This window comes from Sebastes umbrosus, chromosome 5, assembly GCF_015220745.1.
Source record: "Sebastes umbrosus isolate fSebUmb1 chromosome 5, fSebUmb1.pri, whole genome shotgun sequence".
In the NCBI taxonomy this organism is placed as follows: domain Eukaryota; kingdom Metazoa; phylum Chordata; class Actinopteri; order Perciformes; family Sebastidae; genus Sebastes; species Sebastes umbrosus.
The window spans coordinates 27,381,215-27,407,763 of NC_051273.1; the positions used below are offsets into that span (position 1 = coordinate 27,381,215).

Below are 26,549 nucleotides of genomic sequence, written 5' to 3' on the forward strand. Positions count from 1 at the left end.
ATAAGATACATTTTGCAAACTTGTAAAAACAGCACTGGTATACATGTGAAATATCCCAAATTTTTTACAGTATTTGATACACCTCTTCTTGCAATTTTAGACCAGTCAATCAAGATTGACAGCCATCTATTGGCATTATCTATTTGTGCTGTTTAACAAATTTACAGAATGTAGATGTTCCAATCTGTACAAAGTAATAGTCAAAATAGTTGGCCTGCGTATTTTTGTGGTTGTAGTTGCTATAAACAATGTAGTGTTGATGTAGCTTGTCTTCAGGATTGGGAAGGTATATTTCACAATGAAAATCAATTACTTTTTGAAATTGTGTTTTTTTTCTACTGGTTAATTTTCTTTAAGAATTGACTACTGTAATGCCATTACCTATATACTTTTACTTCCCATTCTTGCAAGACACAAATTATATTTTGCCAGAACGCACACAGACTTGCTATTCATGGGTTTTGGCTATTTTTCTAATCAATTGCAGCTTTTTGTATATTCAGTTGTTATACATTTAACACTGTAATTATGGAATTTAGTCTATCTTGACATATTTTAAATGAATACCAATGCAGGTCAAAAAATGTCTCGAGCTACAGTAAGAACAGAAACATTCAATTTGCTTCACTTCTCAGCTTAATTCTTCGTAATTAAGCTGCCAAAATCCTGGACCTAGAAAAATATGAATAGAGCAAGTTTGTGTGCTGTCCTCCTTGATAGTATTAAAGTTAACCATTAAGGTTTACTAGCACAGCACAACAGTACAAACTTAGGTGAATTTTGATAGTAGCATGATCATTTCTGATTTCATTTCTATTTAAATCCAAAACTGTTCTATCCCAGTTTCCTTGATTGTATGTTTGTATACCGGGATGTAAAATGCAGAAAATAAATGTATGGTTGTTGATATACAGAAAATGTATCAATGTATGTCTGAGTTGACTAACCTTTTGTCTCTCTGCTCTTTCCCTCAATTTTTCTGCAGACAACCACCATGATGCAATCCATTCAGTCCCAGTACAATGAGATTGTGAATGAGAGAGATGCTCTTTTGCTGAGACTGCAATTGTCAGATAAGGACAAAGATCGCTACCAAAGGCTAGAGGACGAACTCAGTCGCATTAAATTGTCCCAAGACTCTGAGCTTCGCAGTAAGCAACGTATACAGGATGAGAACGAGAGGGCGAAGAGGGATTCAGATTACTGGAAGGACCAGTTTGATAGTAAGCAGGTCCTGATCAGGCAATATGAAACAGACAAGGAACGTCTGGAGAGGGAAAAGAACTCTCTGAAAAGTGAGCTAGAGAGGCTGATGAGGGATCTGAGGGAGCTTGATGAGACATATAAAATCAGGCTGTCAGATATGCAGAAAGAACTGCGAGAGGTGGCTGTTGTCAGAAAAACCATGGAAACTGAGCTGATGAGAGTTAGAGAGCCCCCAACCTTGGATCCTTCCACTTTGGTCTTTGATGGAGTCCGTAAGCCAGTCACAGCAAACCAGTTGGTTGACTGTGGTGTTTTGGACAAACCAACACTTAGCCAGCTTGTGAAGGGGCATAAGACTGTGCCTGATGTCTCTGTCGACAAAAAAGTCAGTCTCAAAGGGACAGGCCCAATAGCCGGGGTGGTAATTCAAGGTCCGAAAGGTCCAGGGTCTTTTACAGGCCCCTTATGCAAAATGACTTTCACCGAAGCAAAGAAAGAGAATCTGCTACCACCAGATAGCGTAGACCTACTACTGGATGCTCAGGCTGCCACAGGCCACATAATTGACCCAAGAACTAATAGGAAGTTGACAGTTGAAGAGGCATGTGATCAAGGTGTGGTTGATGAAGAGGACAGAGAGAGGTTGTTGGCAGCAGAAGCTGCAGCTGTAGGATATTGTGGTCCTGGCACAAACAAACCCCTTTCAGTATTTCAGGCTATGACGAAAGGACTGATTGACAAGAACACAACACTGCGTCTGCTACAAGCCCAGGAGTCTGTGGGGGGCATCCTAGATCCCATACTCAGTGTGTTCCTTCCTAAAGACACAGCCATTGAGCGTAACCTAATTAATGATGACATATATCATGCTCTGAGTCGGAGGCCTGAGCTCTACCTGGACCCCGAAAGTGAAGATGGTGTAACCTATATGTCAATGAAGAGGAAATGTAAGGTAGAGCCACACACAGGCCTTCTGCTTCTTCCGATCCCTGAGAAGGTAGACCCCTCCAAAATTGTCTTTGATGGTGTTCGGAAACCTGTCACAGCCAAGCAGCTCCTTGATTGTGGTGTCCTGGACAAGCCAACATTTAAAGATCTAGAAAAGGGGAAGAAAAATGTCCCAGAGGTGTCTGTAGACAAACATGTTAATCTGAAGGGGACTGGACCCATTGCTGGGGTGGTAGTCGGACGTGAAGGAAAAATGTCTTTCTCAGAAGCCAAGAAACGGATGCTCTTGCCCCCAGATAGTGCAGATTTGCTACTGGAAGCCCAGGCTGCCACAGGTCACATCATTGACCCCAGAAACAATCAGAAGCTGACAGTAGATGAGGCATGTGACAGAGGAGTGGTGGATATTAAGGATCGAGACAGATTATTGGAAGCTGAAGCTGCTGCTGTGGGATACAAGGATTTTAGTGCAGCCAAGCCTCTCTCAGTGTTTGAGGCCATGAAGAAGGAACTAATTGACAGGAAGACTGGGCTACGCCTGCTGCAGGCCCAGGAGTCTGTGGGAGGTATTCTAGATCCCAATCTCAGTGTGTTCCTTCCCAAAAATACAGCTATTAAGCGCAACCTTTTGGATGAAAACCTCCGTCAAGCTCTAAACCAGAGTCCTGAGTGTTACTGTGACCCAGAAACTGAGCGTGATGCCAGCTATGGAGCATTGAAGAAAAGATGCAAGACAGAGCCTCACACAGGTCTGCTACTTTTGCCAATCACTGAGAAGCTAGACCCTTCCAAACTGATCTTTGATGGTGTTCGTAAGCCAGTAACAGCACAGCAGTTGCTTGATTGTGGGGTCCTGGACAAACCAACATTTAACCAACTAATGAAGGGAGAGAAAACTGTCCCACAGGTGTCTGTGGATAAGAAGGTCTTTCTAAAGGGGACAGGATCGATTTCTGGCGTGGCAGCTGGACCTTTAGGGAAAATGTCTTTCTCAGAGGCCAAAAAACAGATGCTCATGCCTGCGGAAAGTGCCGATTTGCTACTGGATGCTCAGGCTGCCACAGGACACATCATTGACCCCACAACCAATCAGAAGCTAACAGTAGAGGAGGCATGTGCCAGAAGAGTGGTGGAAAATAGGGATCGAGATAGACTCCTGGCAGCAGAAGCCGCTGCTGTGGGTTACCGGGACCCAAGCACAGCTAAGCCTCTTTCAGTGTTTGAGGCAATGAAAAAGGGATTAATTGACAGGAAGACTGGGCTACGGCTGCTGCAGGCCCAGGAGTCTGCCGGGGGCATTCTAGATCCCAATCTCAGTGTTTTCCTCCCCAAAGACACAGCTATAAAGCGCAACCTTTTGGATGAGGACCTCCGTCAAGCTCTAAACCAGAGTCCTGGGTGCTACATTGACCCAGACACTGAACGTGATACCAGCTATGGGGCTTTAAAGAAGAGAAGCAAAACAGAGTCTCACACAGGCCTGATACTTCTGCCAATCAATGAGAGGAAAGACCCTTCCAAACTGATCTTTGATGGTGTTCGTAAGCCAGTAACAGCACAGCAGTTGTTTGAATGTGGAGTCCTTGACAAGCCAACATTTGACCAATTAGTGAAAGGCGAGAAAACTGTCCCAGCAGTGTCTACGGAAAAGACAGTCTATCTAAAGGGGACTGGACCCATTGCTGGGGTAGTAGTCGGACGTGAAGGAAAAATGTCTTTCTCAGAAGCCAAGAAACGGATGCTCTTGCCCCCAGATAGTGCAGATTTGCTACTAGAAGCCCAGGCTGCCACAGGCCACATCCTTGACCCTGAAGCTAATCAGAAGCTGACAGTAGAGGACGCATGTGCCAAAGGAGTAGTGGACATTAGGGATCGAGACAGATTATTGGCAGCAGAGGCTGCTGCTGTTGGCTTCAAGGATCCTAGCGGAGCCAAGCCTCTCTCAGTGTTTGAGGCCATGAAGAAGGGACTCATTGAAAGGAAGACTGGGCTACGCCTGCTGCAGGCTCAGGAGTCTGTGGGAGGTATTCTAGATCCCAATCTCAGTGTGTTCCTCCCCAAAGACACAGCTGTAAAGCGCAACCTTTTGGATGAGGAACTTTGTCATGCTCTAAACCAGAGTCCTGAGTGTTACGTTGATCCAGACACCGAGCGTGATACCAGCTATGTGACTTTAAAGAGGAGAAGTAAAACTGAGTCTCACACAGGCCTCATACTTCTTCCAATCCCTGAGAAGGTAGACCCCTCCAAACTTGTCTTTGATGGTGTTCGGAAACCTGTCACAGCCAAGCAGCTCCTTGATTGTGGTGTCCTGGACAAGCCAACATTTAAAGATCTAGAAAAGGGGAAGAAAAATGTCCCAGAGGTGTCTGTAGACAAAAATGTTAATCTGAAGGGAACTGGGCCTATTGCTGGGGTTGTAGCTGGGAGTCAAGGCAAGATGTCTTTGTCAGAAGCCAAGAAAAAGGCACTCCTACCTGAAGATATTGCAGATTTGCTACTGGAAGCCCAGGCTGCCACAGGTCACATCATCGACCCCAAAAACAATCAGAAGCTGACAGTAGATGAGGCATGTGCCAGAGGAGTGGTGGATATTAAGGATCGAGACAGATTATTGGAAGCTGAAGCTGCTGCTGTGGGATACAAGGATTTTAGTGCAGCCAAGCCTCTCTCAGTGTTTGAGGCCATGAAGAAGGAACTAATTGACAGGAAGACTGGGCTACGCCTGCTGCAGGCCCAGGAGTCTGTGGGAGGTATTCTAGATCCCAATCTCAGTGTGTTCCTTCCCAAAGATACAGCTATTAAGCGCAACCTTTTGGATGAAAACCTCCGTCAAGCTCTAAACCAGAGTCCTGAGTGTTATCGTGACCCAGAAACTGAGCGTGATGCCAGCTATGGGGCATTGAAGAAAAGATGCAAGACAGAGCCTCACACAGGTCTGCTACTTTTGCCAATCACTGAGAAGCTAGACCCTTCCAAACTGATCTTTGATGGTGTTCGTAAGCCAGTAACAGCACAGCAGTTGCTTGATTGTGGGGTCCTGGACAAACCAACATTTAACCAACTAATGAAGGGAGAGAAAACTGTCCCACAGGTGTCTGTGGATAAGAAGGTCTTTCTAAAGGGGACAGGATCGATTTCTGGCGTGGCAGCTGGACCTTTAGGGAAAATGTCTTTATCAGAGGCCAAGAAACAGATGCTCATGCCTGCGGAAAGTGCCGATTTGCTACTGGATGCTCAGGCTGCCACAGGACACATCATTGACCCCACAACCAATCAGAAGCTAACAGTAGAGGAGGCATGTGCCAAAAGAGTGGTGGAAAATAGGGATCGAGATAGACTACTGGCAGCAGAAGCCGCTGCTGTGGGTTACCGGGACCCAAGCACAGCTAAGCCTCTTTCAGTGTTTGAGGCAATGAAAAAGGGATTAATTGACAGGAAGACTGGGCTACGGCTGCTGCAGGCCCAGGAGTCTGCCGGGGGCATTCTAGATCCCAATCTCAGTGTTTTCCTCCCCAAAGACACAGCTATAAAGCGCAACCTTTTGGATGAGGACCTCCGTCAAGCTCTAAACCAGAGTCCTGGGTGCTACATTGACCCAGACACTGAACGTGATACCAGCTATGGGGCTTTAAAGAAGAGAAGCAAAACAGAGTCTCACACAGGCCTGATACTTCTGCCAATCAATGAGAGGAAAGACCCTTCCAAACTGATCTTTGATGGTGTTCGTAAGCCAGTAACAGCACAGCAGTTGTTTGAATGTGGAGTCCTTGACAAGCCAACATTTGACCAATTAGTGAAAGGCGAGAAAACTGTCCCAGCAGTGTCTACGGAAAAGACAGTCTATCTAAAGGGGACTGGACCCATTGCTGGGGTAGTAGTCGGACGTGAAGGAAAAATGTCTTTCTCAGAAGCCAAGAAACGGATGCTCTTGCCCCCGGATAGTGTAGATTTGCTACTAGAAGCCCAGGCTGCCACAGGCCACATCGTTGACCCTGAAGCTAATCAGAAGCTGACAGTAGAGGACGCATGTGCCAGAGGAGTAGTGGACATTAGGGATCGAGACAGATTATTGGCAGCAGAGGCTGCTGCTGTTGGCTTCAAGGATCCTAGCGGAGCCAAGCCTCTCTCAGTGTTTGAGGCCATGAAGAAGGGACTAATTGACAGGAAGACTGGGCTACGCCTGCTGCAGGCTCAGGAGTCTATGGGAGGTATTCTAGATCCCAATCTCAGTGTGTTCCTCCCCAAAGACACAGCTGTAAAGCGCAACCTTTTGGATGAGGAACTTTGTCATGCTCTAAACCAGAGTCCTGAGTGTTACATTGACCCAGACACCGAGCGTGATACCAGCTATGGGACTTTAAAGAGGAGAAGTAAAACTGAATCTCACACAGGCCTCATACTTCTGCCAATCACTGAGAAGAAAGACCCCTCCAAACTGATGTTTGATGGAATCCGCAAGCCAGTCTCAGCACAGCAGTTGTTTGAATGTGGAGTCCTTGACAAGCCAACATTTGAAGATCTAGAAAAGGGGAAGAAAAATGTCCCAGAGGTGTCTGTAGACAAAAATGTTAATCTGAAGGGAACTGGGCCTATTGCTGGGGTCGTAGCTGGGAGTCAAGGCAAAATGTCTTTGTCAGAAGCCAAGAAAAAGGCACTCCTGCCTGAAGATATTGCAGATTTGCTACTGGAAGCCCAGGCTGCCACAGGTCACATCATTGACCCCAGAAACAATCAGAAGCTGACAGTAGATGAGGCATGTGCCAGAGGAGTGGTGGATATTAAGGATCGAGACAGATTATTGGAAGCTGAAGCTGCTGCTGTGGGATACAAGGATCCTAGCGGAGCCAAGCCTCTCTCAGTGTTTGAGGCCATGAAGAAGGAACTAATTGACAGGAAGACTGGGCTACGCCTGCTGCAGGCCCAGGAGTCTGTGGGAGGTATTCTAGATCCCAATCTCAGTGTGTTCCTTCCCAAAGATACAGCTATTAAGCGCAACCTTTTGGATGAAAACCTCCGTCAAGCTCTAAACCAGAGTCCTGAGTGTTACCGTGACCCAGAAACTGAGCGTGATGCCAGCTATGGGGCATTGAAGAAAAGATGCAAGACAGAGCCTCACACAGGTCTGCTACTTTTGCCAATCACTGAGAAGCTAGACCCTTCCAAACTGATCTTTGATGGTGTTCGTAAGCCAGTAACAGCACAGCAGTTGCTTGATTGTGGGGTCCTGGACAAACCAACATTTAACCAACTAATGAAGGGAGAGAAAACTGTCCCACAGGTGTCTGTGGATAAGAAGGTCTTTCTAAAGGGGACAGGATTGATTTCTGGCGTGGCAGCTGGACCTTTAGGGAAAATGTCTTTATCAGAGGCCAAGAAACAGATGCTCATGCCTGCGGAAAGTGCCGATTTGCTACTGGATGCTCAGGCTGCCACAGGACACATCATTGACCCTACAACCAATCAGAAGCTAACAGTAGAGGAGGCATGTGCCAGAAGAGTGGTGGAAAATAGGGATCGAGATAGACTCCTGGCAGCAGAAGCCGCTGCTGTGGGTTACCGGGACCCAAGCACAGCTAAGCCTCTTTCAGTGTTTGAGGCAATGAAAAAGGGATTAATTGACAGGAAGACTGGGCTACGCCTGCTGCAGGCCCAGGAGTCTGCCGGGGGCATTCTAGATCCCAATCTCAGTGTTTTCCTCCCCAAAGACACGGCTATAAAGCGTAACCTTTTGGATGAGGACCTCCGTCAAGCTCTAAACCAGAGTCCTGGGTGCTACATTGACCCAGACACTGAGCGTGATACCAGCTATGGGGCTTTAAAGAAGAGAAGCAAAACAGAGTCTCACACAGGCCTGATACTTCTGCCAATCACTGAGAAGGAAGACCCTTCCAATCTGATGTTTGATGGAATCCGTAAGCCAGTCTCAGCACAGCAGCTGTTTGAATGTGGAGTCCTTGACAAGCCAACATTTAAAGATCTAGAAAAGGGGAAGAAAAATGTCCCAGAGGTGTCTGTAGACAAAAATGTTAATCTGAAGGGAACTGGGCCTATTGCTGGGATCGTAGCTGGGAGTCAAGGCAAAATGTCTTTGTCAGAAGCCAAGAAAAAGGCACTCCTGCCTGAAGATATTGCAGATTTGCTACTGGAAGCCCAGGCTGCCACAGGTCACATCATTGACCCCAGAAACAATCAGAAGCTGACAGTAGATGAGGCATGTGCCAGAGGAGTGGTGGATATTAAGGATCGAGACAGATTATTGGAAGCTGAAGCTGCTGCTGTGGGATACAAGGATCCTAGCGGAGCCAAGCCTCTCTCAGTGTTTGAGGCCATGAAGAAGGAACTAATTGACAGGAAGACTGGGCTACGCCTGCTGCAGGCCCAGGAGTCTGTGGGAGGTATTCTAGATCCCAATCTCAGTGTGTTCCTTCCCAAAGATACAGCTATTAAGCGCAACCTTTTGGATGAAAACCTCCGTCAAGCTCTAAACCAGAGTCCTGAGTGTTATCGTGACCCAGAAACTGAGCGTGATGCCAGCTATGGGGCATTGAAGAAAAGATGCAAGACAGAGCCTCACACAGGTCTGCTACTTTTGCCAATCACTGAGAAGCTAGACCCTTCCAAACTGATCTTTGATGGTGTTCGTAAGCCAGTAACAGCACAGCAGTTGCTTGATTGTGGGGTCCTGGACAAACCAACATTTAACCAACTAATGAAGGGAGAGAAAACTGTCCCACAGGTGTCTGTGGATAAGAAGGTCTTTCTAAAGGGGACAGGATTGATTTCTGGCGTGGCAGCTGGACCTTTAGGGAAAATGTCTTTATCAGAGGCCAAGAAACAGATGCTCATGCCTGCGGAAAGTGCCGATTTGCTACTGGATGCTCAGGCTGCCACAGGACACATCATTGATCCCACAACCAATCAGAAGCTAACAGTAGAGGAGGCATGTGCCAGAAGAATGGTGGAAAATAGGGATCGAGATAGACTCCTGGCAGCAGAAGCCGCTGCTGTGGGTTACCGGGACCCAAGCACAGCTAAGCCTCTTTCAGTGTTTGAGGCAATGAAAAAGGGATTAATTGACAGGAAGACTGGGCTACGCCTGCTGCAGGCCCAGGAGTCTGCCGGGGGCATTCTAGATCCCAATCTCAGTGTTTTCCTCCCCAAAGACACGGCTATAAAGCGCAACCTTTTGGATGAGGACCTCCGTCAAGCTCTAAACCAGAGTCCTGGGTGCTACATTGACCCAGACACTGAACGTGATACCAGCTATGGGGCTTTAAAGAAGAGAAGCAAAACAGAGTCTCACACAGGCCTGATACTTCTGCCAATCAATGAGAGGAAAGACCCTTCCAAACTGATCTTTGATGGTGTTCGTAAGCCAGTAACAGCACAGCAGTTGTTTGAATGTGGAGTCCTTGACAAGCCAACATTTGACCAACTAATGAAGGGAGAGAAAACTGTCCCACAGGTGTCTGTGGATAAGAAGGTCTTTCTAAAGGGGACAGGATCAATTTCTGGCGTGGCAGCTGGACCTTTAGGGAAAATGTCTTTATCAGAGGCCAAGAAACAGATGCTCATGCCTGCGGAAAGTGCCGATTTGCTACTGGATGCTCAGGCTGCCACAGGACACATCATTGACCCCACAACCAATCAGAAGCTAACAATAGAGGAGGCATGTGCCAGAGGAGTAGTGGACATTAGGGATCGAGACAGATTATTGGCAGCAGAGGCTGCTGCTGTTGGCTTTAAGGATCCTAGCGGAGCCAAGCCTCTCTCAGTGTTTGAGGCCATGAAAAAGGGACTAATTGACAGGAAGACTGGGCTACGCTTGCTGCAGGCCCAGGAGTCTGTGGGAGGTATTCTAGATCCCAATCTCAGTGTGTTCCTCCCCAAAGACACAGCTGTAAAGCGCAACCTTTTGGATGAGGAACTTTGTCATGCTCTAAACCAGAGTCCTGAGTGTTACATTGACCCAGACACCGAGCGTGATACCAGCTATGTGACTTTAAAGAAAAGAGGTAAAACTGAGTCTCAAACAGGCCTGATACTTCTGCCAATCACTGAGAAGAAAGACCCTTCCAGACTGATGTTTGATGGAATCCGCAAGCCAGTCTCAGCACTGCAGTTGTTTGAATGCGGAGTGCTTGATAAGCCAACACTTAATCAGCTAGTGAAAGGGGAGAAAACTGTCCCAGCCGTGTCTATGGAAAAGATGGTATATCTACAGGGGACTGGACCCATTGCTGGGGTGGTAGCTGGACGTGAAGGAAAAATGTCTTTCTCAGAAGCCAAGAAACAGATGCTCCTGCCCTCAAATAGCGCATATTTGCTACTAGAAGCCCAGGCTGCCACAGGCTACATCATTGACCCTAAAACTAATCAGAAGCTGACCGTAGAGGAGGCATGTGCCAGAGGAGTGGTGGACATTAGGGATCGAGACAGATTGTTGGTAGCAGAGGCTGCTGCTGTTGGCTTTAAGGATCCTCGCGGAGCCAAGCCTCTGTCAGTGTTTGAGGCCATGAAAAAGGGACTAATCGACAGGAAGACTGTGCTACGCCTGCTGCAGGCCCAGGAGTCTGTGGGAGGTATTGTAGATCCCAATCTTAGCGTGTTCCTCCCCAAAGATACAGCTATAAAGCGCAACCTTTTGGATGAGGACCTCCGTCAAGCTCTTAACCAGGGTCCTGAGTGTTACGTTGACCCAGAAACTGAAAATGATGCCAGCTATGGGGCTTTGCAGGAAAGATGCAAGACAGAGCCTCAAGCAAGCCTGAAACTTTTGCCAGTCTCTGAGAAGAAAGACCCTTCCAAACTACTCTTTGATGGTGTCCGTAAGACTGTCACAGCACAACAGTTGCTTGATTGTGGGGTCCTGGACAAACCAACATTTAACAAACTAATGAAGGGAGAGAAAACGGTCCCAGATGTGTCCGTGGATAAAAAGGTCTTTCTGAAGGGGACAGGGTCAATTGCTGGTGTTGCAGCTGGACCTTTAGGGAAAATGTCTTTTACAGAAGCCAAGAAACAGAAAATTATGTCCTCGGACAGCGCTGACATGCTACTGGAAGCTCAGGCAGCCACTGGCAACATCATTGACCCCAGAACTAATGAGAGATTGACTGTAAAGGCAGCATGTGCCAAAGGAGTAGTGGATAAGGAGGATGAATCAAAGTTGTTCGCAGCTGAAGCTGCTGCTATAGGTTACAGAGACCCAAATACAGGCAAGCTCCTGTCGGCAGGCCAGGCCATGAAGAAGGGATTGATTGACAAGGACACAGCTCTACGTATACTTCAGGCTCAAGAGTCTGTAGGGGGTATTTTAGACCCTGCCCTCAGTGTATTCCTACCCAAAGACATTGCAAAGGATAGGGATCTCATAGATGAGGACCTATACCGGGGCCTGAATCAATATCCTGAGTGTTATTTGGACCCAGACACCCAACAAGCAACTACCTATGTATCTCTGAAGAAAAAATGCAAAGCAGATCCAAAAACAGGTCTTTTGCTTCTCCCTGAACCTAAAAAGCCAATAACTGTACAGGGGCTCAGGGGTCAGGTGCCAGTCAGAGATCTAGTGGATGCAAACCTATTAGACCGGTCAGATATGGACCAACTGAGAGAGGGCAGATTGACGAGCCAGGACATTGAAGACCGCCTGCACTCCTACCTGAGAGGTTCCACCTGCATAGCAGGAGTTTATGATGAGGCCAGTGATAAGGTGATGCCCATCTATCAGGCCATGAAAGATGGACTGCTGCAATCTGGGACCACACTGGAACTGCTTGAGGCCCAGGCTGCCTCAGGTTTTATAGTTGATCCTGTCAACAACCATTACCTGACAGTTAGTGATGCTTACAATAAAAGACTGTTTGGGCCAGAGTTTAAGGACCATCTGCTATCAGCAGAGAGGGCTGTGACTGGTTACAAACTGCCTGGTACAGACAAGATTATTTCCCTCTTTCAGGCCATAGAGAGAGGTCTAGTGGAGAAAGGTCATGGCATCCGTCTACTCGAGGCTCAGATTGCCAGCGGTGGTATCATTGATCCTGAACACAGCCATCGGATTGACGTGAACGTAGCCTACAAGAGAGGTTACTTTGATGAAGAAATGAACAAGGCCCTGACTGATCAGAATGTTGATACCAAGGGTTTCTTTGACCCCAACACAGAGGAAACCCTAGCTTATCTGGAGCTTAAGAATCGCTGTATCACAGATAAGAAGACTGGCCTCATCCTGTTGCCTATCACTGACAAGAAAAGTCAAGAATCGACTTCGAAGAACACTCTGAGAAAGAGGAGAGTGGTAATTGTAGACCCGGAGACTAATAAAGAGATGACAGTACGTGTAGCATATGACAAGGGGTATATTGACTACGACACCTTTGTGGAGCTGTCCGAGCAGGAGTGTGAGTGGGAAGAGATCACTATCACTGCTCCAGATGGTTCCATCCGCTTTGTTATCATTGACAGGAAGACTGGAAGACAGTATGACATTAGCGAGCTGCTTGAAATGCGAGTAATCAACCAATCAGATGTAGATAATTACCGATCACGTACCATCACCCTTACTCAATTTGCAGATATCATCAGCAACAAGACCAAATATGGGTCATCCTCATTATCATCATCATCATCAGCTTCAAGATCATCAGCAGCCGGAGGTACATCTTCAGTGACATCATCATCAACTTCAAGAACATCAGCATCCCCGGGTACATCTTCAGTGATATCATCATCAACTTCAAGAACATCAGCATCACCGGGTACATCTTCAGTGACATCTTCATCAACTTTAAGAACATCAGCAGCCTCAGTTCCATCGTCAGTGACATCATCATTGTCATCATCAGTCCTGTCAAGACCCTTATCATCTTCTCTCTCAAAGATGACCACAACAAGAACTTCCACTGTCACAGAGCGAAGCACCTCAACCTGCAGTGTACCTCGAGACTCAACTGACTCCCGTAGGAATATATCCAGCATATCTGTCACTCTGTCCTCTCCTATTGAAGTAATAGATGAACAGGAACCTGTGGGTGCCGTCTTTGACACAGACTGTATCGAGAAGATATCCATCACAGAGGCTCTAGATCGTGGTCTGGTGGATTCCATCACTGCCCAGAGACTGCTGGAGGCTCAGGCTTGCACTGGAGGAATAATCAATCCCACAAATGGCCATAGGCTCAGCATCCATGAGGCCACCCGCCTGGGCATAATAAGTGACAACATGGGCCCAAAGCTCAAGCCTGCCCAGAAAGCCTTCTTTGGCTTTGAGGATGTAAAAAACAAGAAGAAGTTATCTGTTCCTCAGGCCATGAAGGAGAGGTGGCTGCCATATGAGGCAGGGCAGAGGTTCCTAGAGTTCCAGTATGTAACAGGAGGGATTTATGACCCAGAAATGTGCTGTAGAAGAACCATAGATGAGGCTGTGGAAATGAAGTGGCTGGATTCGAGAGACGCCGAGAGGCTCCAAAACGTCAGAGACCACACAAAGAACCTGACGTGCCCCAAGAGCAAACTTAGGATCTCTTACAAGCAGGCTCTGGATAATTGTCTGGTGGAGGAAAGCAATGGGTTGAAAATGCTCCAGGCATCATCTGTGTCTTCCAGAGGGATCAGCAGTCCTTACAATGTCTCCTCTGCCCCAGGGTCCACCACCGGCTCCAGGAGTGGCTCACGACGAAGCTCCCGCAGGAGCAGTGTGGACCTTGGATCCCCCTCCTCCTCAGGAACTTATCACCACAGTGTTTCTAGCTTCACCACCTACTCTGCATCCTCCAAATAAATCAAGAAAATGATCTGCACATTCATGCTCTTTTCTTGCAAATGATTCCTTTTGTTAAAAATATACCGATTGTTCAGAAAATAACTTGTGTGTGTCGTATATGAGGAGAAAAAAAAAATTAAGATAATGTTCTTAAACTTTTTGCATAGTTTTAGATTTCTGCTTTGGTGTTGCTATGCTTTTAAAATGCTATAGTTCAAATGTTCGAGAAAATTAACACTTCCAAGATATTTTTTGTGGAAATGAACTAAAGTATTAATGGCAGCCATCTTATGGTATTTGGAATGAAAATAATGAGGATGTTAATATAATTTTTGGTGCCCCTAAAATAGGCTTAGAAATGATTACCATATTTTTGCATACAAAAAATAAGTTTTTCAAAATCTTCATGAAATGTAATTTCTTTTTAAGCTTTGCATTGGTCACATAAGGGTGCTATGTTTACATTTATTTGTCATCTGAAATACATGTTTTGTGAGGGGAGGGATACAAGGTTTGGTTACATATATTGGTTTAACTATTTGTTTTCTACTGAATCAGTTGTTAACTGTTGTTCTTTTGCTCTTTAGTGCTTCCGGTTTTGTAACAGTTTCTCAATATCTCCAAATAAAAGCGGTTGAGTCTTTAGCTCATATGGATTCATGACTGTTATTCATTGTTAGTTTTTATGCAACACTTTTAATAGCTACATCAGAATCAGGTTTATTGCCCAGTAGGTTTTCACATATGGTGTTTTGGTGCAAGAGAAAATCTAAATAAAAATCAAGTACTGCAAAGTGAAGGAACATAAATATAGAAAAATATACAGTTAAAATATGAAAAAAAGAAATATATAAAAATGTTCACTGCATAAAGTATAACCTCAGTTTGCAGGTAGTTGAAGGGAACCTTCAAAATCTACTACAGTATAAAATGGCACTAATAAAATGTAAATCTCTTAGCCTATCATCATACATTAGCATACGGTTGGGAAAACATAGTTTCAGTTTGATCAAGTCAGAAGTAATCAAAGGAAATGTTAAAGGCAAGTTATAATTTGAAAATTAATGCTAAATATGCTTGAACAAAATGTCTGCATATACAGTATATATACACAGTATATTTCAATTGGACCAAATTCCTTGATATTCATTTTGCATTCTTAACATGTTTTACTGACTTGTTATTAACTTTAGAAATTCTTTGTTTGGTTAAATGTGCATTTTGGACATCTGAACACTTTTCCCATTGAACAAGATTATTTTGAGAGCACATAACGGAGGATTAGAATAGATACTTTTAAGTTGGCCAAGTGTTATCTAAGGTCTATTGTGTGTTTGTATTACAAAGAGTTCCAAAGTTAAAATTGAGGTTTAATTATGCCCTATGAGAACGTCCTCAGAATAAAGTAGGAGGTTGAGGGGCGTGGAGTACATAACACCGTAATAAAATAAACGTGTATTTACCATTTGCCATTTACTGTACATAGGTCACGCGAAAGACATTTCAGGGGTGGGATATTTTTACTGAGTTAGTTTTATACTGATACTATACGCAGTATCAAATAATAAACATGCATTTACACAGAAGTGTGCCACTATACAATCAAATAAATAATAAATAAACAATTGAAAATAGGCCACACGTGTATGCTTTTTGCAGTATAGACATTTGTATGTACTATTTTATTTAGACAGTGCTACCCACAATTGGAGTAGAAGTTATTGTTCAAGAGTTTCATCTCAAAGTGAGGAAAAGGATCAGTGAAGGATTATCAGTTTACACAGGAGAGATGCTTGCAATATTGTTAGCAGTGCAGTGGATATATGATACAAGACCACTGAGAGCAATCCTTTGTTCAGACTCAAACTCATCACTAGCTAGTTTACAATACAGTCATTCAGACAGCAGACCGGGCATTTTCATAGAAGTACGACAAACAATATACCGAATTCAAATGATGGGTCTTACAGTAATATTTGTATGGATACCAGCACATATTGGTATCAAAGGAAATGAAATGGCACATGAGGTCACACAAATTAATTACATTGATTTGGCAGATAGCATCAGTAAAACAAGTCCAGAGCATTATTAAGCACAAATTGAAGGAAAGGTGCAAAAGCAATGGGAGGAAAAGAGGAAAGGTCAATGGTTTCATGGTTGGAGGGAAATTGGGAGTTGAGTTCAAAAGAAAGTGGGAGAAATGAGGTGTGTATATGAAGGGAAAGGAGAGATGGGACAATTATTTCAAGACTTAGATTTGGACACACCGGGCTAAACAGAACACTATTCAAAAGAGGTGAACATAATAGATAGATAGATAGATAGATAGTAACTTTATTGATCCTGAGGGAAATTCAAGTTTCCAGCATCACAGTTCTATAGTGCAAAACATGTTAGTAAAAAGGCAGTAAAAAGTTAGTTGTATAAAGTACAAAGTACAAAAAAATATACCAGATAGAAAAATACAAGGAGATGACGAAAACTGTTAAAACTGAATATAGTGCAGGGTAACAGCTGTGATACACGACTATTAAAAAAGTGAATATAGTGCAGAAGAGACTGTTAAAAATGATTATAGTGCATTATTATTTGTCCTGCAGACCGTCCTCCTTTGTCCACCCCTCCCTAGAGAGGTGTTGTACATTTGATGGCTCGGGGGACAAAGGTTTTCCTAATAGCCCCCATACAGGTAGATGTGATTACGGTGGAATAGAAGAAAACAAGCCATTTGATTCAAAACCCATCAATTTCCATTTCGGTGGAGAAATAAATATGATTGAGAAGATATGTATAGTAGATAGTTTGTGTCCTCTGGTATTCCTACATGTGAGGCACTTTTAAGACATTTAATATATCATTTTATTTGTCGCTTGGATGAGTCAGAGAACAGCATCATAGAGGCTTTAACCAGCCCGAGCAAGAGCTGCACTCAGTACTCATCCAGGCTCAGAAAAAACACTGGTGAGATAGCCTATACATATGAATTGAATGATGAACTGCTGTGGTCTTATCTTGTATGTTTTTCTTTTCTTTTTCTTTTTTTTTTATTGCCTCCTGTGTGTCTGAAATAACGTTTTAATAATTTTTCTTTTTCTTTTTCTTTTGAATTTAGTAAATACTAGTAATTTTGATTCACACCTCCAGACCAGCTGGTGGCGGCAATGCACCAAATCATTGTTTGTCAACCAGCAATAAACACCAAAGAAGAAGAAGAACAACAACATAACGCAGTGCTACCAGGAAGTGTTTCAGTAACATCCGGTATCTATGGTGGTTGACATGTAGCTCGTAGCTAGGATACCGAAACGTAACATGTTTAGAAATGTGCTCTTTGTCAGCAGAGCTGCGGAAATGTCCACCTAAATGCCCTTTGCCCGGTGGTCTCTCCTTTAATGTTTGAGTTACTGACGCGTCGTGCTCGTTAACGAACGCCGTTCAGTCTGCAACACACCTGTACCAGGTAGGACTCATTTAACTCAACACACCTGTACCAGGTAGGACTCATTTAACTCAACACACCTGTACCAGGTAGGACTCATTTAACTCAACACACGTGTACCACTTCGTTCTGCTCACCTACCTGTGTTGTTGTAATGTAGCTACTAACATGAACTGCTGCCATTGTCAGCCTCTCTCATCATCTGCTTAACGAACACATTATGTTTTTCTTCCTAAAGTAACGTGACCTGGCTGAATATTCGTTACTCTAACTTTAATGTTATGTGTTATATAAATAGTAACAGTTCAGTAATACCATAATGTTAAGATAAAGTACCTTTTCACAAGTAAAAGTCCTGCATTTAAAATCTAAGTCAAAGTACCTATGTACTTTTACTTTTAATACTTTAAGTACATTTTCCTGATGTATATATTAGATAGATAGATAGATAGATAGATAGATAGTAACTTTATTGATCCTGAGGGAAAGTCAGGTTTCCAGCATCACAGTTCCATAGTGCAAAACATGTTAGTAAAAAGGCAGTAAAAAAGTTAGTAGTGCAAAGTACCAAAAAATATACCAGATATAAAAATACAAGGAGATGACTGTTAAAAGTGAATATAGTGCAGAGTAACAGCTGTGATACACGACAAATAAAAAAAGTGAATATAGTGCAGAAGAGACTGTTAAAATGAGTATAGTGCATTATTATCTTCACTATCTGGTATCGGTATCTAATGTCACGTGAAACTAAAGGTTTTTGTAAATGTTGTGCAGGTGTCACTGGACTGCCAGGTATGGCTGACGACCCTCAGAGAAACTTCCGCTCTGCGTATTATGAGAAAGTGGGCTTCAGAGGAGTGGAGGAGAAGAAATCACTGGAAATACTGCTCAAGGATAATCCTCTGGGTAGGTAACCGTTCATATTTACCAACATTTCTGTCTTAACTGGGGTTACATGCTGAATGAAATTGGTTTAGGGACAGTATTGGGGTTGTCACATGAGCATGTACCATCAGTGATGTTAATGGGACTCATAATACAGCCAGTAAATTCAGCAGGTATCAATAATTTATTTACTTAGTATTTTTTTTTTCTTTGTTTATTTATTTATTTATTTTTTTCCTTCTTTAATTTATTTTTCTCCATTTTGTTTTATCCATATTTCATTTTATTTTATTTTGTTATGAGGAAAAGGAAGAAAAAAAAAACAGAAAAAAAACTCCTTATCTGGCCGGCCATTATGCCTCAGCACCAACTGGGCTCTATGGATAGAAAAGGGCACAAGCCCTGAGCTATTAAACCAAGCCCCCGAATTTACGAGTACGAGTATCAATAACACATTACAATAGATTGTACCAGGGTATATTGCACGCACCATGGATTGTTATTCTCATCAACTGCTTGAACATTATTTCTCATTTGTTTTGTGGTTGAGTTTTGGCGGCTGTAAGTCAGTTCTTGTGTTGTTAGCAATGTTTTCACTGTTCTAACAGATCTAGAAAAGCTGAGCACCTTCAGTCAGAGGTTCCCCCTCCCCTCTATGTACAGGATCCATGTGTGGAAGGTATTGTTGGGTAAGACACACACATATCACAGTACTGGCTTGCATTTCCAAAAGTGCATGTAAAGGAATCTAATTTGATCTGTGCAAACCCAAGATGCCAAACAAACAAACAAATGCTCCTGTTCCTGCAGGAATCCTCCCTCCCCACTGTGACTCTCACGCTCTGGTTGGAGGCTACAGAAAAGAGCAGTACCGGGACATCCTGGAGGCTTTGGAGGTGATGAGATACATCAACTCTTCCACACCCTATACCCACATTTACCTGCGCATGTTCCAGCTGGAGAGCCAGGTGCTCCCACGTTGCTCCGAGATCTCAGCCCCGGTAAGATGAAGCACACCCAGAGTCATATAGTCATGGTTGAGACTGATAAAGCATCATAAAAAACATTCGATGATGTATGGTGAACAGTTCAAGGTTGTGCTAAACCATCCATGCAGGATTTGATATGACAGCTGTGTTTTAGATGCTCAGCTGATGGTCTAATGCAGAACTAATTAGAGAAGAGAGTGGGAGTTGTGATACTGATGCAACCCAAATGTGAGGTTGTAGGACCAGAAATGTCAGTGAACTTAGGTGTAGAGGATTGTGTGTTGATGTGTGTCCTGTGGCTTCATTTATTCAAATCCGAATCTATATCTTTGTCCTGGTTTCCATCTCTTCAAATGCATGTGAGGATTACATAACAGTCTGACCACGGATATATTTTGTTTTTAGGTGCTGATAATACTGTGAGCATAGTCTGATTGTTTTTAAAAATATCTATTCATATCTGTAAGTTAATGGTAATGGTACCATCAAATTACAAGCCACGCCTCATACTATGTGTGACGAATTTACTGTAATTAATAAATGTTTAAGCAGCCCACGAATATTTTGAGTTTAAAAGCTTTTCAATATGAATTCATGATTAGAGAATCCAGGAGCCTGAGTGGAAAATGAAGCATGTGATGTTAGGACATCACTTACAATATTCACCACATAAACCCTTTGTGTTTCAGTTCCACATCAGTCATCCACTAAGTAGATATACTGTATATTCTGGACCATAATTAAAAAGGGAAAACACAGACTTACTTGTGGCAATGTGTCCAAATCACCCTAAATATGTCTGGGGAATATGGAGGACAGAATCTTCCAAAATCAAATATGAATAAATAAATGACTCGCTAAATTGTTTTAATTTGCTTCTTTATATACCCTTGTATTAATTCTATTATTTATTTTCTGTTTATTTTTCCCTTTAATGTATTTTTGAATTTATTTAAAAAAAAAAAAATTATTTATTTTTGCATTTGTCTTTTGTTGACTTTATATTTATTTTTTAATGTATGTATTTATGCATTTTTTTTATTTATATCTGCACAGTTTCCCTTTGCATTTCACCCCTATCCCCAAACATATTTATTTCTCTATTCTTTTCTTTACACATTTATTTTTACATTTCTTTATGCATTTCTGTCTCATTATTCAAATGAAGGATCTGTCACTCAACTCGTGTCATCATGGGGTCAGGGTGCATGACTATATGCTAACCAGCCAGTTAGCTAACGGTGTCTGCTTCTGCTTATCAGCTCCAGTCTTCATTTCCCGCTCCGTACAGCGGCTCGTCGGCCTGCTGCTGCTCCCTCCGTACCGGTACAGGTGTGCAGATAAACCAAGGCTGATGTAGCCAGAAACGCGCAGCGACAACGGCACCCTGACATCAGACATGCAGCAGAGCCTGTTCTCTCCATCGTAGGCTCGGTGCCGTGCCGAGTGCCCAGCAGTCCGGCGTGTGCCTCGGTTCCGGGCTCGAGCAGAGTCTCCAATGTCAGGGTGCAGTTATCGCTGAGAGGCGCAGCGCCCAGATCAAGCCTACTGGCATGCAACCTGACCCCATGATGACACAAGTTGAGTGACAGCCCCCTCATTTGCATAATGAGGCAGAAATGCATAAAGAAATGGAAAAAAAATGGTAAACAAAATAATACAGAAATAAATAAGTTTGGGGAAATAAATAAGGGGTGAAATGCAAAGGGACAATCGTGCAGAAATAAATAAATACATACATTTCAAAATAAATTTAAAGATGACTAAAAATAGATACATAAATATATAAAAAAAATAGAAGAGTAAATAACTAAGGGAATTAATATAAAGGTAAATAAAGAGGCAAATTAAAACAAAACGATCAATTTATATCACATTTGATCAGTTAATTAATGACTACATTTATTTTAATATTATTTTCGGTACATTTAATTGCATTTTATTTATTTATCAAGTCATTTATTTATTAATTTTTTATTTTGACAGGTTCCATCCTCCATAATGCAAGAGCTGTGTAGTGTTTTGCATTTGAAACAATGTATTGGCCTTAAAAGTGACTTACAAGTACTTAAATTTGTTAGACTTCTAACTATTACAAAAATAATTATCCATCTAGTTCTCTTTTTTGTCTTGAGTGTCATTTATGTCTGAATAATGTAATTACAAGTTTATTTTAAAATAATATAAAACTATAATTGTCAAACATTAAGAAAAAAAAATGTATCAAATCAAATAATTTATTAAAATACAATACACACTACAGCTCATGTTTTTAATGAGTGATTTTTGTAACAGTTATGTTCAATGAATGTTGTGATAGATACCACTCACACCACACTTTTCAGGTTGCTAGTACTTCGATTTCCCTTTGCTTCCTTCATTCTTTGGCGATGTAATGTATGATATTAATGTGGTGGTGTTGTTTTTTTCAGGATGAAGAGAACGAGGACTTCCCCTCCATCAGTCGAGCCATGGAGGAGATCGTAGATGATCCTGTCGACTGCTATTGGCTGATCAAGTGTTTCGTCAATCAGTTCCACACAAAGTTTGGAGACTCCGTACCTCACCTTGTAAGTGTTACATTCACCTGAAAGGATAAAAAACTTCACACATTAGTAAAAATGTTGCTTCATTAAAAAGATAATTATTTTATTTATAGTCCCGGTGTAGTTTTGAACATGTCATGACACTCTGTGACGAGAAGGATACAAAGCATATGAGGTGTAAATTCAGTTTATAAAATGCCAGAATTGATGAGATAAAGTTCTCATGACTCAGGAGTTTGGATAACATTATTTTGTAGTGCATCACTGTGAATTAAGACTTTGATGTTTCCTTCCGCTCTGGTGCAGCCGAAGAGCCTGGAGCATTTTCTGAGTCAGGAGGAACCTCGACTGCTGAACCATCTGAAGAGCACCGGAGCCCTGGCTCAGCTGCCCTACGGCCTCTGGTTCAGACGCTGCTTTGCTGGCTGCCTGCCCGAATCCAGCCTGCAGAGGTCAGTTTACTGTTCACAATATCAGCACACTTTCACCAAGCCAACACACAGCAAGGATTCATACATTCTTTGTTTATCCTCAGCAGACTGAGATTTTAGAAAAAAATCTTTAGATTCAATATTTATATAGGCTGTTTTAAAAGATCTTCGAACCACATTTCCAGTAGTGGAAGAAGTACTCAGATCTTTTACTTAAAGCAGCAGTAGGCAGATTGGAGCAAATATGATTTAAAAAAAAAAGTAATTTTTATAAAACGGTCATAATATATCCTGACAGTAGTGCATGAGAAGGGTAATCTGAAAACATCTTGTAGTGTACTGTTTAGCTGTAAAATTAAAAAGTTTGCTCCGGCCGGTGGGCGGTGCTTGGTATTTCCTCAACTCATCTCAACATGGCTGCTGGGTCACAGACTCTCATTTTACAGCTAAACAGTACACTACAAGATGTTTCTGAAAACATTTGAGGCGAGAAATAGGCATTACAGTCACAGAATATTGATTCATATTTGATCAGCGCTGCCTAGTTTGATCGGAGTTTGCGAGTGATTGACAGCTGCACCGAGATGGCAAGGCTTCAGCTTGTCTCTGATTGGAGGACACCGAGGCACATGATTTTTTTTTTTTCAGATTACCTCATGCACTACTGTCAGGATATAGTGACCGTTTTATAAAAATAACTTGTTTTGATCACATTTGCTTCATTTCTACAGACTGCAGTTTTAAGCCTGTTTGTTCTATACAAATGACGAGACTTCTATTACATCCTGAACTTCAATTCATCACACTGGTCGAATGAACTGAGCTCTTTGGTTATTTTTTAGGGTGTGGGACAAGGTGATAAGTGGCTCCTGTAAGATCCTGGTGTTTGTGGCCCTGGAGATTCTGCTCAGCTACAAGATCATGTTGATGGGAATCACCCGGCCTGAAGGCGTGGTCAAGTTTCTGTGCAATGTGAGTAAACAACAGCACAACACTCTTAATGTTGTCGTCCACCAAACAATAAGGCATTGTTTTTGCCCTCACAGTAGGTGCCCTTGTAAAACCTCACAATAACTTTTTCCCTTCCAGATACCGCAGGAAAACACAGACGCCATTGTGACTAAAGCCATCGACTTGTGGCACAAATATTGCGGCACTCCAATGCATGCTGTATAGCCACGTGGAGCTACACACACTCCATGGTGCTTTCCCAGGATGCACCAGGATTGGCTCTCAACTCCACTGAGAGACTAACAGACTGTGGCGTTCAGTGTCAGTGGGGATACGTCCCTGCACGACTGTACCGAAAACTCATCACGGGCTACTTTCAACAAGGAGGACTTGGGAGCCAATTTTCCCCGACGAATATGATGAACTATACGAACGCATGAACACTGAAAACTGCTGCTATACAGAGTGGATGCACAAAATCTGTTTGGAAAAAGGCAAGGAAAGCATTAACTTATTTTTTTAATAAGTTTCTTTCTTTAAGAAACTGCATACATCATAGAAGACTCACAATAAATTAATACCCACATGCAGTTTTTCTGCTTTACAAAAAAAACATTTGAAAAGTGTCGTTACTTTCTTTGCTATGTACAGGTCTTATAATTCTGAGAACATTTTTCTCTCGAAACATTTTAAAACCCTACAAGAGACAGTAATATTACCGACGCTTGTACATACACACAGTCACTCAGACACAGTCATAACACACAACAGATCAACCAGTGCTCCCAATAATATGGTAAAAACTGCCAATTCATGAACCTAATATGGACTGTAAACAATAGAAAAAGGTGGCAGGGGTTTCCTCTTCTGTACCACCAAAGGTTTGTCTCAGACAATAAAAAAATTAAATACAAAAAAAAGAAGTCTACTTTGTTGTAGTTCGGCAGAGAGTTTGGCAACATTTTACTGTCTACAGGTAATCTGTATCAAATGAAACGAGTTAATTTGGCAACGTTTAAATCCCTGTAAACAATACTGGAGGCACAGTGACACAGTGGGTTACTGAACTTTCAACAGCAGTCACTCTGGGATGCATTCAAGAGCGCAACTTCCACAGCAAGTCAAGTTGCTTTGGTTTAAAATGGGGATCTGAAGTCTGAAAAGTATTGTGAGCTCTGAATGCAGCCCAGAAACAGTTGGAGGAGAAAATCTGAAATTATTGCTCAGTTGATTGATGTGTTTGTGTTAGGAGATCTTAATTTGTTAAAGTTACTGGCTTGCAGAGAGTATTTTGAGACTTTAGGATATTTTGGCATATGTTTCAGCTGCCATTTTTAATTCCTCTGGCAAAATGAGAAACGATCATTGAGATGTCATCTGTGGAATAAAACTGTGCCAACACAAGCGTGCCCGCAAGGAAAGATAGTTGAGAAAGGAGAGTGAAAACATGATGAAAGGCAAGAAAACAATCCCTGCGTAAAAAAAGAAAAGTCCCATCTTCACCTCCTTCTGTTACCATCCTGGAAATTGGCCCAGATTCTGTTTGACTTAAAGCCTTGTTCAAAAGTGCTGCAAAGTAAACAAATGCCGCCTCTTCATCTTAAAAAAATGAAAAGCTTTTGAATATCAAGAAGTCTGTAAAATCTCCACTGAGCGGAGATGCCGGTTTAGAGTTTAATCCATTTGTACTTGTAAAAGGGTTTGCTCTGGTTTCCTGTAAAGACCGCAGCGCACAGGTTGTGTTCCTGTCCAATCCGTCAGGTTGAAATTGACGCTGGAAAGGGTAGCAGGTAGTAGGCTGAACACTTCAGGCTCGGCGGGGGGAATATAAAAGCATGGCCGAGGTCTGACTGATCCATCTTATGGCCGATGAAACCTGCAGGGAGAAACCACAACGAGAAAGTGATTAACTCCATAGAAATGCTGTTGCGTGGTCTTTCTTTCTTACCATTCATCTGATCGACTTCACACTTGGTGGGTGTATTGCTCGGGACCCCAAGGAAAAGCAGTGTCGAGTGTGAAGTTTTTTAGATGAGAGGTTCTCAAGAATTCTGCAAGCAGCAATACTGGAGGCAAAGCAATCGGTCTGTTCCGAACAGGCTTTATTTAAACGCTCATTTGTTTGTTTTTTCAGCATTCTATACTATGACTTATTTATGACTTTTAGACATACTATGCTATGATTTTTAATTACTTTTTTTTGATATACTATACTATGACTTTTTTTATTACAACAAAATTTGTAATTCTATAAATTACAACTTTTTTTTCAATATGGTATACTATGACTGTTTTTATTTTTTTTACATATACTATGACTTTTTTCGACATACTATTCTTCAACTATTTTTAATTTTTCAACATACTTTACTAGGACTTTTTTAATTTTTTCGACGTACTATACTATGACTTTTTATTATTATTTTGACATACTATACTATGACTTTTTTTTACTTTTTTCGACATACTATACTATGACATTTTTTCCGACATACTATATGACTTTTTTTTTAACTTTTTTCCGACATACTATACTATGACTTTTTTTTAAACTTTTTTCGACATACTATACTAGGACTTTTTAATGTATTTTTTGGACATATGACTTACTATACTATGGCCTGTTTGACATATGCTACTCTGGCTTTTCATGATTATTTTATATAGATATACTATACTATGATTTTTTTTCTGACTTTTTTTCACAAACTATACTATGCTATACTATGACATTTTTAGTGATTCAATGTATTCAATTTATTCAATTTAACTTAAAAAAATCCTGCCTACACCCTGCACTTTGTCTTACCTGGTCAGATGACGGCTCGACTCATGCACATCCATCTCTGTGCTTTTAAACTCATTCAGTTCCTTCCTGATAGAAGCCTGAACAACACACAAAGCAATACTTCTTAACACACAGTATACAGTATATGTACAGACTACTTAAATCTAGAGTTAGTGAAGCATTCTTTGGATTGGGTGTGTGTGTTTGTTATGTTAACCTTATCAGCAGCTGTTAGCCGAGTCCATGGCTTGTCTGCTCTCCTGTCATAGTCCTGAGCCTCAGCCACCTCAACATAGTCACTGAAACGGATGAGGATCTTCGCCTCCCTCAACTCCTCTACTGTGGGCCTCTGGCTGAGCTAGAGGGTGCAAGAAAGGAGGGGTGTCAGTAGCTCAATGCCCTGCAACATGCATGCTGAGGAACATGCGTCTGTGCAGAAAAGACAGCTAATGTTCGAGGGACATGTTTGTGACTGGATAGTGGCTGGTTCATTTGTCTTAGCTGGAGTAAAAAAATATAGGGAAACCAATTTTTTATATGTGCAATGTAAATATAACTAGGTTTTAAAATCAATAAAAAAAGTAAGTATAAAG

General features: G+C 42.3%; 3 protein-coding genes across 11 annotated transcripts in view; 2 read left to right on the forward strand and 1 right to left on the reverse strand.

The window, feature by feature from the left end:
• LOC119488165 (plectin-like) overlaps positions 1 to 14,571 on the forward strand; it is a 36,676-nt gene extending 22,105 nt beyond the window's left edge. For all 5 annotated transcript variants that reach the window (XM_037769526.1, XM_037769531.1, XM_037769527.1 and 2 more), the window contains one exon: positions 986 to 14,571. In XM_037769526.1, coding sequence (XP_037625454.1) covers positions 986 to 13,939 — 12,954 coding nt within the window. In that variant the 3' untranslated portion in view covers positions 13,940 to 14,571. The remainder of the gene's footprint in view (positions 1 to 985) is intronic.
• A 2,555-nt stretch (positions 14,572 to 17,126) lies between these two features.
• tbc1d7 (TBC1 domain family, member 7) lies at positions 17,127 to 24,088 on the forward strand. 2 transcript variants are annotated; one of them, XM_037769463.1, is made up of 8 exons: positions 17,127 to 17,384; positions 18,141 to 18,272; positions 18,860 to 18,940; positions 19,062 to 19,252; positions 21,673 to 21,810; positions 22,093 to 22,238; positions 23,060 to 23,189; positions 23,307 to 24,088. In XM_037769463.1, the coding sequence occupies exons 2-8, from the start codon at positions 18,161 to 18,163 to the stop codon at positions 23,391 to 23,393; spliced, it is 885 nt and encodes a 294-aa protein (XP_037625391.1). In that variant the 5' UTR covers positions 17,127 to 17,384; positions 18,141 to 18,160; the 3' UTR covers positions 23,394 to 24,088. The 2 variants fall into 2 exon arrangements, with proteins under 2 accessions (XP_037625391.1, XP_037625392.1); XM_037769464.1 differs by lacking the exon at positions 17,127 to 17,384 and adding an exon at positions 17,433 to 17,452.
• Positions 23,674 to 26,549, reverse strand: part of phactr1 (phosphatase and actin regulator 1) — a 41,358-nt gene continuing 38,482 nt past the window's right edge. For all 4 annotated transcript variants that reach the window (XM_037769459.1, XM_037769458.1, XM_037769457.1 and 1 more), the window contains 3 exons: positions 26,174 to 26,314; positions 25,978 to 26,054; positions 23,674 to 25,044 (listed from right to left, as the gene is read on the reverse strand). In XM_037769459.1, the coding sequence (XP_037625387.1) occupies positions 25,029 to 25,044; positions 25,978 to 26,054; positions 26,174 to 26,314 (234 nt within the window). In that variant the 3' untranslated portion in view covers positions 23,674 to 25,028. The remainder of the gene's footprint in view (positions 25,045 to 25,977; positions 26,055 to 26,173; positions 26,315 to 26,549) is intronic.